General features: G+C 45.0%; 7 protein-coding genes across 7 annotated transcripts; 3 read left to right on the top strand and 4 right to left on the bottom strand.

Annotated features, from left to right (window-relative positions):
- Positions 1 to 387: 387 nt before the first annotated feature.
- On the bottom strand, positions 388 to 727 carry AOL_s00079g341 (uncharacterized protein; the record flags this gene model as incomplete). Its single annotated transcript, XM_011124216.1, has 2 exons — positions 388 to 565; positions 657 to 727. The coding sequence occupies 2 exons, from the start codon at positions 725 to 727 to the stop codon at positions 388 to 390; spliced, it is 249 nt and encodes an 82-aa protein (XP_011122518.1).
- A 647-nt stretch (positions 728 to 1374) lies between these two features.
- Positions 1375 to 2804, top strand: AOL_s00079g342 (uncharacterized protein; the record flags this gene model as incomplete). Its single annotated transcript, XM_011124217.1, has 2 exons — positions 1375 to 2447; positions 2516 to 2804. The coding sequence occupies 2 exons, from the start codon at positions 1375 to 1377 to the stop codon at positions 2802 to 2804; spliced, it is 1362 nt and encodes a 453-aa protein (XP_011122519.1).
- Positions 2805 to 3880: 1076 nt separating this feature from the next.
- AOL_s00079g343 (uncharacterized protein) lies at positions 3881 to 5593 on the top strand (the record flags this gene model as incomplete). Its single annotated transcript, XM_011124218.1, has 5 exons — positions 3881 to 4019; positions 4100 to 4283; positions 4380 to 4509; positions 4607 to 4974; positions 5050 to 5593. 5 exons carry the CDS (start codon positions 3881 to 3883, stop codon positions 5591 to 5593), a joined length of 1365 nt encoding a protein of 454 aa, XP_011122520.1.
- Positions 5594 to 6083: 490 nt separating this feature from the next.
- On the bottom strand, positions 6084 to 6716 carry AOL_s00079g344 (uncharacterized protein; the record flags this gene model as incomplete). The annotated part of the gene is made up of 1 exon (XM_011124219.1): positions 6084 to 6716. One exon carries the CDS (start codon positions 6714 to 6716, stop codon positions 6084 to 6086), a length of 633 nt encoding a protein of 210 aa, XP_011122521.1.
- A 2108-nt stretch (positions 6717 to 8824) lies between these two features.
- On the bottom strand, positions 8825 to 12870 carry AOL_s00079g345 (uncharacterized protein; the record flags this gene model as incomplete). Its single annotated transcript, XM_011124220.1, has 2 exons — positions 8825 to 11772; positions 11841 to 12870. The coding sequence occupies 2 exons, from the start codon at positions 12868 to 12870 to the stop codon at positions 8825 to 8827; spliced, it is 3978 nt and encodes a 1325-aa protein (XP_011122522.1).
- Positions 12871 to 13734: 864 nt separating this feature from the next.
- On the top strand, positions 13735 to 15143 carry AOL_s00079g346 (uncharacterized protein; the record flags this gene model as incomplete). The annotated part of the gene is made up of 2 exons (XM_011124221.1): positions 13735 to 14164; positions 14284 to 15143. The coding sequence occupies 2 exons, from the start codon at positions 13735 to 13737 to the stop codon at positions 15141 to 15143; spliced, it is 1290 nt and encodes a 429-aa protein (XP_011122523.1).
- Positions 15144 to 15327: 184 nt separating this feature from the next.
- Positions 15328 to 16173, bottom strand: AOL_s00079g347 (uncharacterized protein; the record flags this gene model as incomplete). Its single annotated transcript, XM_011124222.1, has 1 exon — positions 15328 to 16173. One exon carries the CDS (start codon positions 16171 to 16173, stop codon positions 15328 to 15330), a length of 846 nt encoding a protein of 281 aa, XP_011122524.1.
- Between the last annotated feature and the right edge of the window lie 3476 nt (positions 16174 to 19649).

Genomic DNA, 19649 nt, shown 5'->3' on the forward strand with positions numbered 1-19649 from the left:
TAGATGTTGGAGGAAGGTAGAGGAAGGTAGGTTGTACAGTCAAGATATTGTATTAGTATGTACAGAGTAATATATAAAAAAAATGCCGTGGAGGCAATAAAAACCTTCAAGCTATATCATCGCTGTTTCTTTTTGCTGCAGTGTACAAGGGTGTTTTCTAGATATCCTCCAGGCAGATGGTTCTTTAAAGAGCTATTGCCCACTCCCCCATTTAAGGTCCCCTACTAGCTTCTGACATCTTTATTTCGGGAGGAGCGTTGTTCGTAGATATAGAGATTTGGAACCAAGTCCCATTCGTAAAAAAGACTTTCCCCCATCATTGCTGACTTATCATGTCGGGAAACAACTCTTTGTATCTTGAATGCGAGACCACATCAATCGTCCACCTCAATGATGCCCCTCCCCATGCCCGCTATCATGCCCGTGTCCATGGCTCTTCGCCGGGAAGAACATGTACTCAGCGGCACAGTATACGGTGAAAGCAACAGTTGCGATACCGAGGCCTGGGAAGAACCCTCGGAAACGGTTTATACGAGTGAATGGGCCGCTGTAGCGCCAAGCTTCACTATATGATTTTGAACAGCGTTAGAGTTATATATTCCTTGAGAAACTTGTTAAGATTGGGAGGAATAGTGGTGGTGGGTGGGTGGGTGTACCGTCTAGCCCATGGGTCTGGGAGGTTCCGGCCAGCGCGGAGGAGGGACTGTGGATTGAATTTTTCGACCATGATGGCTACGATAGATGTCTAGTTAGTAGCTGAAGATACTATTGGAGCATAGAAGGAGACTTACGATGTTGATACAGGCCGATTGAAGTGACGCTGTGGAGGTGGAAATGGGAGAACGGTGATTGGATGTTTGGACAACAGGCGGTCGTTTGTTTGGGATGTTGGAAGGCCTGGCTGGGTGTGGCTGGTGACCTACTTGGCTGTGGCTTAGTCAGCGGCTGGAGGCGTCTGAACATTCGAAACGAACCACACAATTGCAACCTCTCAAACCCACGCTCTCACGACTACTCTTCCACGACTTCTATCAGCTACATATCACTGACTTCACGATTTCTCTCATCAAGTAGCATCAACTGCAGAAGGCTGGAGCTTCTCTCGTCGATATAATACACGAATTGGGACGTTTCTGTGTGGTGTGGGATAGGACGGGACCTTAACCTGGACACGACTTGATATTAACAGGCTTCCTATGATGGCTGCCCTCCTTTGCTAGATCCGGCCTTCCTATCGTCGAACCACCCGATGGACATATCGGATATCTTCACTTCGACGCCCCAAATTGATCTCTATCGATACTTCTTTCCTTGCAGATAACAGACAACTACCGTTCACCTCACTCTCTTCGCCTAGTTCTACTACCCGCCACCATGCCTCCTGCTCGAGGCAATGCCTTCGGGCCGCCTATGCACTCCTCCTCGCCCTTTGGGAACCAACATCTCCTACATGGTAACCCACATCATGGCTCTCATCATCTCGCACACCATCAGATGCAACCTCAGCATCAGCAGCATCTCCAACATCAGTCTCATCATCAGCAACACGCCCAACAATCCCAACATCAGCAAGCGTTACAGCAACAGGTAGCACACGCTCAACATGCCCAACAACAGCAGCAGCAGCACACTCAACAGTCACTCCATTCTCAAGCTGCGACGCAACAGCAGCAGTCGTTACAACAGCAGGCGGCAGCAGCAGCAGCAGCAGCGATAAAAGAAGTTTGGAAACAGAATTTGGAGTCTGAGATTGCCGTGCTGAGGGATCTGGTTGAGGATTATCCGTACATTGCAATGGATACTGAGTTTCCCGGGATAGTAGCCCGTCCGATTGGTGGTTTCCGTAGCAAGGCAGACTACCATTATCAGACGCTTCGTTGTAACGTGGATATGCTCAAGATAATACAATTGGGCATCACCTTCTACGACGAAAATGGCAAAACACCAGAACCAGTATCTACATGGCAATTCAATTTCCAGTTTTCACTCGCGGACGACATGTATGCTCAGGATTCTATCGACCTACTGACGAAATCAGGAATTGACTTCAAACGTCACGAGGACTACGGGATCGACGTCGCACAGTTTGGAGAACTCCTTATTTCGTCTGGATTGGTACTCCTTGATAATGTCAAATGGGTATCCTTCCACAGTGGGTACGACTTTGGGTACCTGGTAAAGATCATGCTGTGTCAAGCGCTTCCGGCAGAGGAAAATGAATTTCGGAAATACCTACATACGTTTTTCCCGGCTTTGTATGACATTAAGTATTTGATGAAGTCGGTGAAGACGCTGAAGGGTGGCTTGCAGGATATTGCAGAGGATATGGGAATCCAAAGGGTTGGGCCTCAACATCAGGCTGGTAGCGATAGTCTTTTGACGGGGCATATATTCTTTGCGATGAAGGGGAAGTATTTTGAGGGGAAAATTGATGAAGAGAAGTACTGGTGCGACTCCGTTGTCTTTTTCACCTTTCGTGGATATGAGGGGCTAACTCCTGGTTGTAAAAATATAGTGGTCAAGTATGGGGTCTGAATGGGGTCGGCAATTCTGGTCCTACTCTTAACACAGCCGGGGCCGTTCAGTACACTAATGGTCAATCCGGAGGACAACCCAATGGCGGGCATATTCCTTCCACCCCGACGAATGCTGGTCCCGTGCCTAGCACCGGGATGACGCCGGGCCCCATGACACCGCAGCAGCAGATCAACCCGTACGCCCAACCGCCGCCACAGAATAGTCAACAAGGTGTCAATCCTATGGGCAGCGGTGGGTTCCAATTCGGGAAGATTGGAGGGATGTGAAGTGTGACGATTGCGCAAGAGGCAAAAGGAAACCGCAGCTTGTGTGACTCCAACAGATGCTTTCTCATAGATCGAGTGGTAGTATAAAGGGAGAAGGTGAAGAAAGAGATGTATTGATGTACTTCGGTTTATTCTTAGATCCTGCTATGTTTATGGCTCTTTCTATCTTTTCTGCATCTGGGCGTCTTTGTGGCATTTCCCTCTTTCCGTGTTCCCCTTTCGTGGCGACGACATTCCACAGTTCTGTCTTCCTTGCTGCTGGGCCGCCCTCCTGCCCTCTTTCTGCTTTTCCTTTTTTTTTATATATTTCCTTCTTGTCCACCTGAAAAAAGTTCGGGCACTTGATATACTTGGAAGTATGTGAGGGGGGTTATCAGTTTCTTCTTTCTCTTTCGTCGTTGATTGATTCCTGTCTGCGAAAACCCGGTCTTCAAGCGGTTTCTTGCCCCCCTCCCCCCCTCCATTCTCCCTCCTTTACCCTTCACAACCTCGTGTCCTTTTTCTTAAACTGTTAGTTCCTCGTTCGCCTTGGAGTCATTGGTGTACAATGTGGCTTTGCCTCTTCCCCCCCTTCCCCTTTCCCTTCAGTTCTCTTCGTATGGATGGCTTCTTTCTTTCTTAGTTTCTTTTTTTTCCTTCCAGTCGCCCGTTTGATATGCTTACAATTCAAATTCTCCTTTGATATCCTTCTAAAACGATTCCTGACCGATGTGTCTCTTTCTTTTCATGACTGTAAATATATCTTCTTCTCTTTAGCTTCTTTTTATAAATCCGATAATCATTCAAATCACTGGCCTATTATAATTGCTCAGTAACGTAGATATCGACTAGTATCCGTGTTGAACCCGAAGCTAAAAGGCGAAGTGCGACAATGCGGCTTAAAACTTTCGCAGGGAAAAAAAAAAAAAGTCGCGAACGACGCCAAGCAAAAACCTTTAAACCCGCCAAATTTTTGAGTCTCCTTCGCCTAGGCGCTTCCTCCATCTCTTGTTTTTCTTGCGACAGAACCCTCAACTTAGCTCACCAGTAACCCTCCACCTCGTCCTCTCGTATTTCCATTACCAATATCTTAAGCAATGGCATCGCCCGAACGGGAACGAAAGCGCAAAAGGGATGCGCAGGGACAACCTCGTCCTGTCGTTCCTTCTTCATCTTCGCAGTCGCAGGTTCTAAAGATCAATCGGAAGGATGTGGGAAGTCATCCGCCTATTATTGGTAAGCTTTCTAATTTTCTCTCTTTCTTGTACATATATATGTATATTCGATAGCTAATGTTATTCTGGTGTTACGTGTAGCATCAATCCATGGCGTCGAACTACCAACCGACCTAACCTTCTCTGCATTTTCAAAAAAGTCAAAGGTGTCAAAACATACGTCCGGTGGGACAAAAGGTGAAGCTAGAGAGACAGAGTACTGTTTGCAAGCTCAGACTAGCAGGATTGAATACGATGGGAGGGTTGAAGGGGAGGATGGGCTTTCGTGAGTTTTCTCTTTCTACCTTGAAACCTTTAAAGGGATATTTGTAGAGATGGAGGATGATGATGGTAGCTAATACATTGATGGGTATCTGCTTAGGTATTATGTTGGAGTCTATGATCCTGAAAAGGGGAGTGTGGATGTTTATCCTTCGCCGTTGTTACACGTTCGAAGACAGGTTAGACGGTTGAAGGAGAAGGAAATTCCAGAGAAGGCTTCGACTGGTACTGTATGTCTTCCTCATCCATACTCACATTTGAATTATTCAAGATACAGAAGAAGAGAGAAAAGAGAAAAGAGAGAAACTAATATATATGCACAAACAGCTCATGGACTCCCGCCAAGCTCTCTCCGCCGCCTTTGGCAACCGTACTTCTCGAAAGGCATTAAAAGACGAACAACTCAATGCCATTACATCCGCCACCCTCGGCAGTACTGGAGCTACCTCTGTTGTTTCTGCGATTTCTTCGGCAGTAGATTCGGCTACAGCTTTACTGCCTACTAGCGAGAGTCTTAGAACTGGTTCGGGGAATAGCAAGTACTTGCCTCCTATACATGCTGATGAGGAAGGGGTTACGGTGGATACGGTTTATCGAGTCGAGGAGATGGTGGAGAAGAAGGTGCTGGATGGATGTGCTGAGGGTGTTAGGGAGTGGGAGAAGAATGTTAGAGCTGGTGGGGAGGTTGAGTCTACGTATGTCGTCTTCCTATATCTACTTAAATTGGGGAAAGGAGGGGAAGTTACTAACAATCAGGGGGGGTGTTATAGGATATCACCGCATTATGTCACAAGTCGTATCCGTGGTGTAATCGACTCGGGAGCGAATGTTACAAAACGACTAAAGATCCTACGATACATCGAACACATGATCCAATTCCACCGACTCTTCATCAATTCCTTCTCAAACACTGTTTACCGTCCAAAGCTTTACGATACCTTTGTCTCAGATGATAAAGCAATAACGTCCCATCTTATCGATACGTTTACCGATGCCAAAAACCAAAATAAGAACGAAAGGCAGCTGTCGAAGACAAAATTGACGAAATTGTACTGTTGGTTGATGATATTGTGTTTGAAAGTCGAGGAGGATGGAAGGATGGATTTGTTCGATTTGGTACAGGATTTACAGATCGAAAGGAGAGAGGTTGAAATGGCGGCTAGGGAGATCGGGGCTAGAGTCGAGGCGTTTAAAGAAGGATACTTGAAGTTGATGGGATACGGAAAGGAAGAGGCTAGGGAACATAAACTTGTGGCATTGAGACTGCCATTAGTGTTCCCGAAGAATAAGATGCTGCAGGTTAGGAAGAGGTAGGATGTTCCTTTCTCTGTGATGTCCGGGTGCGGGATCAAGTAGGGTTGGTTCTGAGCTGGTTTTGAGAGGATCCCTGCTATCCCTACTTCATTTTATATTGAAGCAGTGGTGGCGCTGGTTTGTATTATATATACGATAAGATTTAGATCTGATTTACAGGGTAGTTTTTATGGGAATCTTGAACACTTTTTTTTGAGAATAGGTAGTGACGGATACACTGTTTCCTCTATTAAATACAAAAGGAGAATGAGAGAAAGACTCAAATTCATGATCAGGGGGATGAAGACGCCAATAAACGCCTGGATGCACACAAGAACATTATGTAGAGAACAGTACAAGCTGATATCCAAAAGCAGGGGGACTAGAAATTATGTACAATGAAGAAGGGAAACCAATCCCCCAGCTGGTAAACAATATCCTTCAGATGTAAATAGAAAAAGGAGAGCAATGAGAATGAGAGGAAGAGAAGGCCGTTGAACGGAGATCATAATCAAGCAGCACCAGCAATCTTCTCCTTCTCTTCAAGAGCCTTATGTACATCCCTCAACAAAGCCCTCAAATCTCCATCAGTCTTACCCTGATTCTCAGCTTCCCATTCACAGCCCATCTCCAAAACCTCTCTGGAATCCTCCAACTTCCCCATCTCCTTCAAACACAAAGCTCGCCTATACCACGCCTTAACATTATCCTTAGGTTTCAACCCACAGCTCATCTCAGCATCACACATTCCCTCAGCCCAATTCCTCATCGCAATATTCGCTTGGGCTCTATTAGAATAGATCATAGCACTCTCCTCCCTAACCAAGGCGGATTGTTCCCAATGAGGTCTCCCCAGACACATTTCCAGAGCTAGGGAATAGAGTTTTACGGCTTCGCCGAATGCTTGTTTTCGGAATGCGGCGTTACCCGATTCGCGCAGTTTGTTGATTTGGGCGGACCGTTTGGGGTTGATGAGACCTGGGGGTGGGGGGATGGCATTTTCGAATTGGAGCATGGAGCGGTGGAGGGTGTTTAGGTCTGAGATGGCATCGGGGAGGGCGGGGAGAGAAGGGGTTGAGGAAGGAGCTAGGACGGCGTTTGTGACTTTATCGATCGTGAGGGGGAGGAGGGTGAAGGACTCCATCTCTTATTTAATTTGAAGACGTCTGTTGGAGATGAGGGGGTTTAGAGACGTAGGTGTGGATGTTGGTGAAGCTGTTGCGTGGGATGTAGATATCAGACGGAGATAGCTCTATTTGGATTGATACTTGATATAGCCAGCGGGATGCTATTGTATCGTTTCTTGATGATGCCCTCTTTGGGTAAAAATTCCTTATTGTCTGAGGAGGTAGTATCTTAATGATAAGGATGATGGAAGTGATGAGGATGGCGATGATGGTGTTTAAGAAGGAGAGCGTGATAGTAGCTCTGAAGAAAGTGCGAAGTTGAAACGGTGTCGGGATTTCAATTGGGAAACTGGCCACTTTGGACTTCAAACAAAGAACCGCTCGACTTGCGACCAGCCAATCAGAGGCCGGTATTCAATATACAACACGAACAACACTTTCTTATATATCAAACGATGTCGACACGACTTGATCCCCGCCAGACATCACAACTACTCAATATACGGTTTCAACCAGCGACAATACTATGGTTGAAACACCTCAGTCACTAAATATCCTGGAAAACTATCCGAAAAATACTCAATGGGCGGGAGAAACCAGAGTTTCTAACTTTGGTAACCTCTCCTCGCCACCCCCACACTCTTAATCCCTTCGTGGGATTTAGCTCTAGCTCTATGGAGAGTGCTTTGTTCGGGGCCATGGGTCCACGAGGGCGCCCTTTTCCATAGTCTCGGTTGGCCTCCTCCACTTTTAACGCCACCGAGGCCGTCATAATCTCAAGGGGTGCCCTTCCAAGACGACCCTAAATCGAAAGATTCCGGCGCCCGAAATCGCTATCGTTTCGATCTCATGACAAATGCCCGTGGCCGGAATCAAATCTCGTTAACCACTACATGTATCGGAGGTATTAATTGACGGCGAGGCCCCAGAGGCTATACGTCTTGAAGAATCTACCTGTACATCCTGTGAAGTGAAGGTTGGGAAGTCAATCTTATGACTACCAACCCTTCACTTCTAGAAGCCTATTTCTCAACTTGAGTTGGACCTATCTTAAAGCAGCGACCAAAGAATCGAACTGCTACGCCACCGCCATATGCATATGCGGAAGAGAATAAGTTTTTCGAAAGCTAGCTCCCGAACGCCCAGTGTATTAGAAGAGTTGAGATATTAGAGCCTGGGTCTTGGTGGAGTCGTAGACTAGAAATAAAACCAGGCATGTTTTTGGCTGAATACGCATAATCAATGCATATTCTAGTCGCTATCCAACGAGTCCAAATCAATATATCACTGTACATATCTAAGTACCTTATTGCAGTTACCGTGATGTATTTCCAGCTTTTGTTGTTTCTGTTGCAATTCTTTATTTTCCCAAACAGGAAATTATAAGCAGCTGTGATATCATTTGTGGACTAGCTTCATCGCCTATTTTGGAAGATTCTTGGCAGATACGTAAAATACCACGTACGCAACACTATACTCTATTAATCAAACAAAGCCGGTCCTCATCCAGTCTTCAATTTCCAATAATTATGCAACTAAATACATAAATGGCAATCTTGCAAAACCTAAAAGATACTAGAGTCAGGTTGGTATAAGAATGCAATATTGAAAATGCATCCGTACGGGCTATAGACCCTAGCCGGACGAGAAGCCTACGGCCTGGAAATTTGCCCCAGGGTAGCCCCGGGTTTAGTATTGAATGTTGAAACTTTTGGGAATTAACAACAGTTTAGGGAATTAACAGTCTCGGGGCGGGTCCTAGATTCAGAGTCAAAATTGGAGGTTCAAATAGTGCGCGGCAAAATGGAGAAACTTTCTGGGTTGAGTTTGTAGGATAGATTTATAGATAGATCTATAGTCTAGAATTCCAGACCAGTCTATAATGCGACTACGGGTTGGGTAATCTCCTAATGGGGACCGAATCATGACCTTATATTAACTCACTACTTAAGATATTCTAGTTCACGTTGTTGCTATTCATACAATTAGATCGAACCGTGTTTAGTTCGATGGTTATATATCTTACAAGAAATCAAAACATTCTAGTGCTGAATTAATATCATATTTATATATGCATATATGTATAGAATAAATTACATACACCTAAAGTCTTCGAGGAAGACTGTTAAGACGAGCGTTCGATATACGTGAACGTCCAGTCCCGTTCCCAATCTTTCTTAAAAAATGATTCAAGCAAAGGATAACCACCCTTCTCAAAGGCTTCGATCTTGAAAGCCTCCCAACCGAAAAATTCATATAACTTTTTCTTCTCCTCTGCTGCATCAAGTGCGCCATATCCGATGAGCATGTTGAAAATACCTAAGGCCCCACCGTCATCAATTCCTAAAATCTTGCGTTCGCATGGGCGTTTATCATCTGAATCATAAAGGACCCCATGGTAAAATTCGCTACCTGGACAGTTGCAAAGTTCCATCAGCATGCCTCCCGATCCCTGAAGTGCTACGCATTTCGATACGCTGGCGAATCCGCCGCTTCTCACATTTGGGTTTGCGCCAGCTCGCAGCAGTAATTCAGTAGCAAGGGCACGGAATTTCTTTTGAGGACACCGTACTGCCGCATGTAATGCACTACCATAGGGCCCGCCTAAAGCATTGACATCCACACCATGTTCTACTAATTTCTTCAAGACTTCGAAGGAGAAATCACTAGTATTGTAGTCAGGGAACTCAATAACCCTAGCAATTACAGCTTGCAGGACGGTCCCGTAATGGTTTACTGGAGCATTGACATCAGCACCGTGACTTAGTAGGATGTCGACAATTTCTGTAGGCGCGGCTTCTGTCATCTCCCGGGGGGCTCCAGAAGTGTAAGGTGATTTGACCGAGTCATCCAAGGTCGAATTCCTTCCCTCGATGATGGCCTCTGCGCGATAAATGGCAGCTAACAGTGGATTACCGCAGTTGCCACCAACATGATTGGCATCCGCACCGGCGTTCAACAGCATTTTAACAATTTGGACGGGTAGGTATTCAGGGTCGCGCCTACTGGCGATAAAACTGAAGTTCTCAAGCGTGGCTTGCAGGGCGTTCCCAAATTCTCCACCTTGTGCGTTGGCATCTGCCCCGGCATCTAGCAGTATTGTGACAATTTGCTCTCTTTCTTTGTAAAGATTGTACTCCGTATATGCGCAAGCTGCTTGTAATGCATTCGCATAACGTCCACCCCTAGCGTTAACATCGGCACCTGCATCTAGCAGTTTGCGGATAACGAGAACTGTAGTATCATAATCGAAATGCTTCCCAGTTGTTGAAGGAGAAATAGCGGTATGTAGCACACTCCCATAGGGTCCAATAACATTTACGTCAGCGCCAGCATCCAATAGCATCTGCACAATATCCGCCCTTGTGTCCTGCCAAACAGGAATTGACAAAGCAGCTTGTAGTGCATTGCCAAAATGGCCACATTTAGCATTAACATCGCTCCAGTTCTCAGATAAGAGAGTTTTGACAAGCTCCCGGTATCCAAGGAAAGAGAAAACATAGAGTAAAGTCGAGTCTCTGCCGTATTTCGTGTGATCGTCTGTCCCCCAAAGATCGTGGAGATCTTTCAGTAGCTGGAAAACTTTAGGTTGTTTGAAGAGCCGACGGAGGAGCCGTTGCTGAATTTTAGTTTCAGTACAGGCTAAATTAGCGTGATGAGGCATATAATGTACGACATAGTATACGAATGGATAATCTTGAACACGCCCACTAGTTTTGGTATATGCGGGCTCACTCGTACGTGACGTAGGTATTTGTAAACCAATTAGGTCCTCCATCTCAAGATACGCTATACAACATTCAGCAAGCCTACCGTGGCTGCTGCTGGCGAGTTGTGGAGCGAGGGTTGGGTCCAATGACTGAAGTCTTTTGTTCCGTATTAAAAAATCGTTAACAGTTTCATGGATAAATTGGACAGTTTGTGATGACTGGCATATTTCGATCAGACCTCTTGAGCAACTTGTTATAAATCGTGCAATACTCTCATCCGTTATTTCTAGACTGTTGTGTCGTTTCAAAAGACCGGGCTCGGTGCCAGCAATGACGCCATAATATAATTCCTTAGCATGGAGTGTCCCGTGAGCGAACAGAACCCATTGAAGCATGAGCAGCGTTTCATTCATATAATGATTGTTCTTTTCTAGGATGATTCGGAAAACTTCGTCGAGGTCGGTTGGAACATCGCGGAGCCGTTTCCACACCGCCGTAATCCTGCCTTCATCGAAGGCTTGATTGAGCATTTCCGTAACTAACACCACCCACATAAAGATACCTCCTGCTTTCCGAAGGAGCTCGTTCTCGATTTTATTGGCATCTTTTGTATACTTAACTGTGAGTTTATCTCGCACATAGGTGGAAATATCTTGATCGTGCTCGGCCTGACTCTCCACGACAAGCTCGAGCATTTTATGCATCCTAATAGTTGGATAATGCCGGCTTGATAGAAGCACACTGAGTGAAACCCCAGCAGAAATAGCAAAATAACTCAGTTTTTCGAAGAATGATACCGCCTCGCGGACTTCGGACTCTTCGCACTCATCCAAGGCGTCTGCAAACAGTATTATAGGATTCGGGTTTAAATGCTGTATCGTTTGGAACATAAAAACCTTAAGCTCGTCTATGTGCCACTGCCAAGTCATCCCATGCATTTGTTCCTTTCGGATGTATTTAGAGATGAACATGCTGCAAACTCTTGCGTCCTGTTCGATTAACTGACATACTAGAGATCTAAGCATCCCAAGGCATGTCTTTTCGAGATTCGTACCACGTGCATTAAAAAAGTATGCAATAATAGAGTGGCCCTTAGATTTACTCGCAGTCCGACAGTACTCCAGGGCGTGCTTCATCAATGTTGACTTCCCAGCCCCTGGCTTGCCTTTGATCCACAGAAATCCGTTAAAAGTTTCGATATTGGTGCGGTCTTCCCACCGTCGGAACTGCGGCGTTTTAAAGAGCCAATTGCAGGTGTTTTGATGGGCTGTGGCTATGTTATAAAACCGAGCGTCGATGTTTTGGAAACTGAGAGACCTTAAACATCTTATGCGCATCTGCTCAGCGTCTCGATGTTTCCCTACTAAGTAGACGAGATGAACTCAATTAGATTGGAGGAAATGTATGCAACTTGGGTATACTTTATCTCACCTTTTCCAATTTTTGGTACTATATCAAGCAGCGCTTTCGCGTACGCTGCGGCCGTTGCAGCAGCATATCCTTGCCATTGTTTATTTTTGTGAGAATCCGAATAATCACAGATTCCTCTTATAACAAGGCACCCGAACCCGTCCATAAGACCAGCCGCTTCCATTTCGAAGCAATAGATATCAAGCTCCTTAGCCAATCGGTCTCTAATCCTCCCATCTTTCATAACTTGGTTTCCGGATGCGATCAGGCCATAATGGATGGTAGGATCATTTGTAGGTCTAACTTCTCGCTTTACCAGACATTCCCTACTACAAGAATGACATGTGCCTCCTCTTTCGTGATCGTACTCAGCTTCGAATAGAAGATCTTGGTGCTGACCGGGATACGTAAAGGTTTTCTGGATCTGAGGGTATCGTTTTATAGCGTCTGAAAGCGAATCCAAAATATGGTTCCCTTCCACGATCTGTTGTGCCTGTAACTTAGAGGCTGCGGTAAGAAGTTCCAAAGGTGGTTTATCTAAGGCGCCGATTCTCTCAAAGCGACCTCCAGCAACAGCCTTCCCGAAATCATATTGCAAAACCCCAGAATATCTACCCGTCGGCCTGCTGACAACAATATCTCCTAGTCTAATATCGACAGCCTCGCTCGGAACCCCTCCTCCAATTCCAACCATCAAATAAAACCGTACGGATGGGAAACTACTTCGCATCTGACTCGCCACAAGGGCGGCTGATGTAGTACCATATGTCCCAAAAGGTAAACAGGCGATGACAACATAATGTCCACTAAGTTCTCCAAAGGTATATGCATTGCGGTCGTCCTCTTGATTCGGTAGCTCGACATGAATATTATCCAGCATGGCCCTAGCGGCGGCCATCTCTAAGGGTATTGCGCAGATCCATCCAACGGTGTAATCATCCCGCGAGAAGGGACCCATAAACGTTGCCCCACGAACATTCCTCCCGCGAGCTTCGTAGTAGCCGCTACCGACATCATCATCGCCATCACGATATCGATATCGCTGGGACATCTAGAATTCGCGAGTTCAGACTTATATGGAACAGCCTTGTCGCATGTCGCATTTATATTTATGGACTATGGGAGAGTGTGAGTTTTCTGGCCTTGAGGAAAGGAGAAGAATATTGCTTGGGGAGTAAATGATGTACATGCTTATGCTTAATTTCTCTGTTAGGACCTAAGTCAGAAGTTCAATGCTCAGCCTCGCGTGAGGGGAAGAGGTCTTCAGGCGCGAACGCTGCATGAAGCCATCTGTGTATCACGTGATCATTATCGATGATACACAACTTGATGGCTGATGGCCACCCCGCATTTTGGACAGTAGCGTTGACTGGTTTGTTAAAAATGCAACCGCTCTTTTTCGAGACCGGCGGCTTTGAAGGTTTCTCGGTATTAAGCCTTTGCCAATGATGTATTAATACATCAATCTAGCGGTTTAAATTTGGGAAAGCTAGTAGACCTTGACCAGCCCAATCAGATTACAAACCATCAGATAAAGTGAGGTATTGGTGCATTTTTAAACAACCGGAATAACCCCGGCCCCAACGGCCTGCGCCTCGAGTAAGCTTGTCAGACGTCAAGGCGCAAGGCTGTACACGTTATGCTATGACCAATCCGGATCCTGCAACAAACGGAGGTTCACAAACTTAACCCAAGTATTGCGCATCTGACGATATAAGATCCTAGACTCTCCCCGCATACTATTCTCTTGGAATCTTCGTCGAAAAGGTCTTAATTACACAATTTCGCTACCGCCGTCATCGTAAAAGGAGGCGCACCAAAATCCACCCAAAACATTTGAAGCAAAGCCGATTAAGGTTATCGTATAGCTAGGTACCTCGAGAGGTTTAAGAGCTAGTGGGGAAAAAAAGAAACCATGGACAAGACATCCATGTTAACCATCCCCCCGGAACTCCATATCTCCATCTTCGCTTTCCTTGGGATCGGAGACCTATCGCGCCTCGTTCAAACCTCCAAATACTTTCATCGAACAGCGGGTCACTACCTCCGCCGAACAATCGATTTTCAGACATCCGATGCCATATGGAAGTTCCAAAATGGAATGCCACCAGATACGGTGCCGATTGAACGGGCGCCGTTTATTCAAGACGACTTCTTCGATTTTAGATATGCATTTGGACTAGATTATACAACGGTGGATTTAGATGTGGATAAAAATCGTGATGGCGATGGGCCTAAGAAGATCTCAGTTCATAAGATGGATGATTTTCTTACTTCTGTGAAGGAAGTGATTACTGCTAAGGGGTTGGGGATTAGAGACGGTGATCTTTATATGAGTAAACCCGGTAGGTTTTTAGTAGACACCCAAATACCTTTCCAGGCGCACACATATACCCCGAATCCAATAAATCTAGAGCTACGAGGTCTCTAGTTGAATATGATGCTGACATTTAATTAAATGTAGTAATAAAAAACGAACAATTCCGTTCAATATTCCGCGCCCTCAAAGACCTTTCATCCAGTCGTCCCGCCTCCGAATTCTCAATAACCTCCATAACCGGCCAATTCAACCCAACTCTACTCACCCAAATATTCGACACCAAAAAATTGACAAGGCTCTCTATATCCTTCAAACAAATCCAATGGAACTCCGACCCTAACACACCCGAACCATCTTGGCGAACAAAAGAGGATATAATCGCCTTGAAAGATTTATTCAATAAATCGCCAAACCTAGAGGTCTTAGTGCTAAACCCCGTCATGGAAATAGTCGATTTTCGACCTTTGCCGGAGGACGTCCCCGCCCTTCAGGAACTGACACGGGCGTTTTTGACACTGAAAAGGTTACATACCCTTGATATGCGGGTTTATTTATTCCATCCTTCGTATTTCATACCAGTACCGGAGGCGGTGAAGACACTATCCCTTTACCATGTAAACCTCTACTCTAAAGCCTGGTGGATAGAATTCTCAAAATTCCCATTCAAGAATGTGGAAAACCTAGAAGTTTTCCCGAGTGAAGAAGAATTCGGGTACATTTTCGCCAGAGACGATTATCAACTCGGAAACGATAGGGATGGAACCCTGAGGACACCTGAGGAAATCGAGATTAAGGGATACAAGCTGGGAAATGTTGAGATTAGAAGTTTGAAGAGGTTTAAATTTGAGGATACGGAAAAGTTGTTCCTACCTAGGGATTTAACATTGTGTGTCTTGAAGAGGAATGACAGGCTGGATGAACAGGTTAAACTGGATCTGATGCGACAGTCCGGAGTAACATTGGACGAGACAAGAGATAGAGGGGGCAGGAGGCGCAGTTTGTAGGAAAGGAAAGGAAACGGTTGCCTCGAAAAAATCTGCACCCAAATTCAGCGACGGGAAAAGGTTACTAGGTTATTTGGAAACCGTAATAGATGTGTTTACACCGAGGCGATCGATAGTTAACACAGGCGTTAAATGGAAGGGTCGGCAGTTGATTGCGTTATTGGAGTGTGCACATGTGTGGTTATCAAATGTAGTGATAGTTGGGCATGATTTCGATCCACGTAGACTCAGAGCCAAAAAACTTAGGCTTCCGGATAGAAAATCTAGAGAGCATATAGGCGTTACTTGGATATTCCTTGATCGCATGATGGTAGACAGCGACTTGTTCCTGATTTCCATGTCTGTCTTCAACAATCGCTGGTTCGCATAAAGCCCTTGAAAAGGCTTTAAAGATATCCGAAACCAAGATAGACTCGCATGTATCACTAACATCGAAATTCGCTATACAAGTGTGAATTATATGAGGTTCCGCATTATGGTTTTCCGTACAAGTTGTCCAGCAAACGAGACGGAGCTTAAGAAGCGGCGGAGAACTCGCATTTTCATCGACGGACTTAGAGAACCAAGGACCGATCCTAGTGCGTCCAAAATCTTTCTTTTCTTCTGGGGTAGCCCGGTGGTAGTATATCAAATCGTCGAGAGGGAAGTCTTTGAAAATTGGGTGCATAACTATATTTCTGTCGAAGTCGTTCATTTGGTCTATGTGTTCTTCCCAAGTACTAGGAGGTTTTTCCCGAAATAATAGGGAATCGAGACGGGGCGTTCGTTTACGGGTCAGGAGAAGCTCAAAGATATTGGTGGAAAACATAACGGCCTTTATGGAGACGTAATCGAGATGTTCGCAGATGTAAAGCCAAAGATCTGGTGTAAGACCATAAAGACTACAACATAGAGCCGCGGGTAGTCTTGTAGACGTGTTATTGTAAAAGGTGCTACTGACTCGTCTGATTCCGAACATTTGGTATGGTTCCAGGTAATCAAAGACTTCAAACCAGAGTTCCAGCGGCATTCTTTCTATAGGTGACGACATTTTGAGCTGCAAAATGTAATTGAAACCGCCTCTTATCTAATTTCGAGTCGGCTTGTAGACTGTAGATTGTATGACCTCGCCAGTCGATAGTCGCGGATTTCATAGAGAGCTGTGGTTGAGGACAATATATGCCGGTTGTTTAAGGATAAGTGTCGAAGTGTGAGAACTAGTGTCGATGAAGAGATCTAGAGATTAGATACTTGTACACAACTACGGTACTTATATATTTTATGGTACCCAGCGCTACGGCATGCTGGGGCCGATCCTCCCCAAATTATAAAGTAAACAAATGCTGGGCCTTATTGTCTCGTCAACAACCTGAATAATATCTGCTTACCTACTATCCTTCAATAACAGATCACCACAGCTCAGCCCAACGGTGTAACCCGACTTCAACTCTCGACAAAACATCCGGACGAGAAAGTTTTCCCATACATATACTGGTTTTAATGCTGGATCACAGTGCCACCAAGTAAAGACAACTAGCAAGCTGTAAGACAAGCACCACCAATATCCGCACAGGCATTGATAACTTGCTAATACTCAAAAGTTCTCCGACATCATGATATCACCAACTTGACAAAGAACAGTTACAGACGGATATTTCCTGACTTGTCTCGAGTGTAACTATTTCCTTCACTTTCTTCAACATATTTTCTTCAACCAGCTAATATTTACACCATCAAAGCAAGCTATCGCTCCACCCTGAGTTATCGGCTCGGAGACATAGAGAATAAGATAACAAAAAGAAATAAAATCTTCGACTTATTGATTCTCTTTAATACTGCCTGGCTGAAGTTATGCCAAAGCAGGAGTGTGGGGGACTCAAGCCGTTATCCTTCTCTTCATCATCTAATCGCCTCCGCGGCGGGTGGTCTCAGAGAACTCTGTTCCTGCGAAACTTGAGCCCTCGGGGTGACATTGATCCCGGGTCTTAGGTCTCACTGTTAGGGGGTCTTCGCTCTAAACTACCGACATTGAAGCCACGGAACAGAATATCCCTCGACAACAATCCATGTCTGCGAATAGCTCATTGGTAACTAGAGCCTTGCACTCTACACACAATAGAAACGGAAAGAGCTTGAGATCGATACGGATTTAATGGGACTGGTAATACTACCTCCTATTACAATCTAGTCGATCAATTGATACAGTCCTCCCCCTAGACTATGACTGGCTTCGTGTCGGTATAGCTGATAAATAGCCATCTTTCAAGGCTAGCTGGGGCTAAGGAAATTATTGCCCGCACTAGTTCGTGCGAGGTACTGGTCTGTTACCGGCTCTTTGCTAAGGTTTTAAGGCTGAGCCCATGTAGAATATCTACAAGGGTAGCAAGGGTACCCCAGCTCCTATTAGTTAGGAGCGTGAGGGTAGCTCCCAATACCTTCTCGCTATCGTGTAACCTAAACATCTGTTTGCGTTCACGTATCGAACTAGGAATTCCCAGGAAACGGGTACCCCTGCATGTACATGCACGACCTGCCCACTACGTGCGCATAGTCCAGTCTTGGGAAGAGTAGCTATGCTCTAGTACTAGTACATACCTAAGTACTATATAGAAGAAAGATTTCTAGCTTAACAAAGAATACCTAGAACTGGAGTTCCATGGGTCGATATCAAATTTACCGGAACTGGCAACGAAGTCTCAGGCGAAAGAATTCGACTACAAGCATGAAGTTTACGGTTTGGATCCCTTTCACTATCGATATCTTCTGGGTTGGGTTAATTAGATGACAAAAATACTTAAGTATGCAGGAGCAGTTTGATTAAAAAGGGATATACACATTAGTATTAGTAATTGTTTTTCGACGTAATAGACTTTGCTTTTAAGGAGTCATGTCGCTCCCTTACCGCTCCATCTCATTGGCTAGACTCTGGTGTCAGATAATATGAAGGAACTACGAATACCAATGTTTCAAACGGCCGTTTGAAGTATTTTTTTTCGAACATTATATCGATATTAACGAGCGTTTTCAATGTATATATAACCACGTCAAATATAAACTCTAAAGTAAGATAGAGGATTTACGGGATAAACTTGCTGTAGAATACGTGTGGAGTGCCTTCTTAATTTGTTATATCTACGGAATTAAATATTTGTTCTATGAAGATGATCATGACGAGAAGGTATAATTATTGCGGGTCTGTATGAAGTAGTCCCCGGTACCAGTCAATCATCACGATTATACGATCGAGAGACTAGATTCATCATTGGAGCATAGCTAGAAGCAAGCCATCCTTATATATACCTCGTCTAGTATCCTACATGTTATCCCGCTTGAAAACCCGAATCATCCACTAGCTAGAGTCTCGGAGCCAGAGCTACCCCATAAGCCACTTGAAATGGCACCCAAGGAAAACTTTTTAGCAGAAAATTTAGGTTAGGGAATAACGTATCTCCCTTCACTGTGTGCGTCCTCGGCAACGGCAAATCCGTAGCGGTGATACGTCTACGCATTGCAACGTGGGGAAAAAAAAATCTGTGTATAAAAGCATGACCGCTCCCTTCCTTTCCCAAATTTTTTTCTTTCCTTCTTCATCAACAAACATTCTTCTCTCCACCATCATTATCTCCATCATCGCAACCTCTTTCTCACCTCTCTAATCTTCCCCCTTGATGCATTGTCAGGCCTCAACTTCATCGACAAATCAGGTTTGGAGATACCAGAAGAAGAAGATAAGTCCAGGGAAAACATACTCCAAGCCTCGACGCGTCCTATCGATGGCTCTTTCAAAACCTTGATCAGGGCCTCGAGGACCTGACCTCCGCGGTCTATTATGGGTCGGTGGGAAATCCCACCTCCCCCAGAGTATACACTCCCACTTCGGCCTGCTAAGACACATCCTAAAACCGGTTCGATTGGAGTCGTTACTATTTTAATATCCTGGACAGTAGTCCGGACAGAGTGTGGGTGGTTCTCCTTACGTGTAGGTACTAAATCTCCACTAATTGAAGCTCATTGCAAATGATATCAATGTCAATACTAACTTTCCTACTAGATCTAGATCCCCATGCATGTTTAATATCCGGATATCTAGAGAAAACCGAACCCGAGATGGCAATAGACTTGCAAGTCGACAAAAATGGGAGCGTTACTTTCATGACTTTGATTTATATATCGGCTTTGTGGACTCCTTGGAGTTTATATGGTTTGATATCAACATATTCGTAGCCATGCAGCTGCACAAAAACTACAAGGATGGTAAGCTCGCAACATGACATCCTTTCCTTTTTCATAATTACTGTCATACTACACCAATCAAGTAAAGAATGCATATAAGCCCTATGAAACTATCTTACAACCTAAATATCACTAACATCGCTTTCAGGCTTGTAATCTCCTCGAGCTCGAGAGATACGAACAGGATATATTGAAGGCATCGAGCACGAAATTACCACAGTGGCAACACATTTGGTCGGGGCTATCTGCTTGTTGAAGGAACCCGATACCACCCCCCTCTAAAGCTTATTCCGC

Source organism: Orbilia oligospora (genome assembly GCF_000225545.1).
Source record: "Orbilia oligospora ATCC 24927 unplaced genomic scaffold scaffold00079, whole genome shotgun sequence".
NCBI lineage: Eukaryota > Fungi > Ascomycota > Orbiliomycetes > Orbiliales > Orbiliaceae > Orbilia > Orbilia oligospora.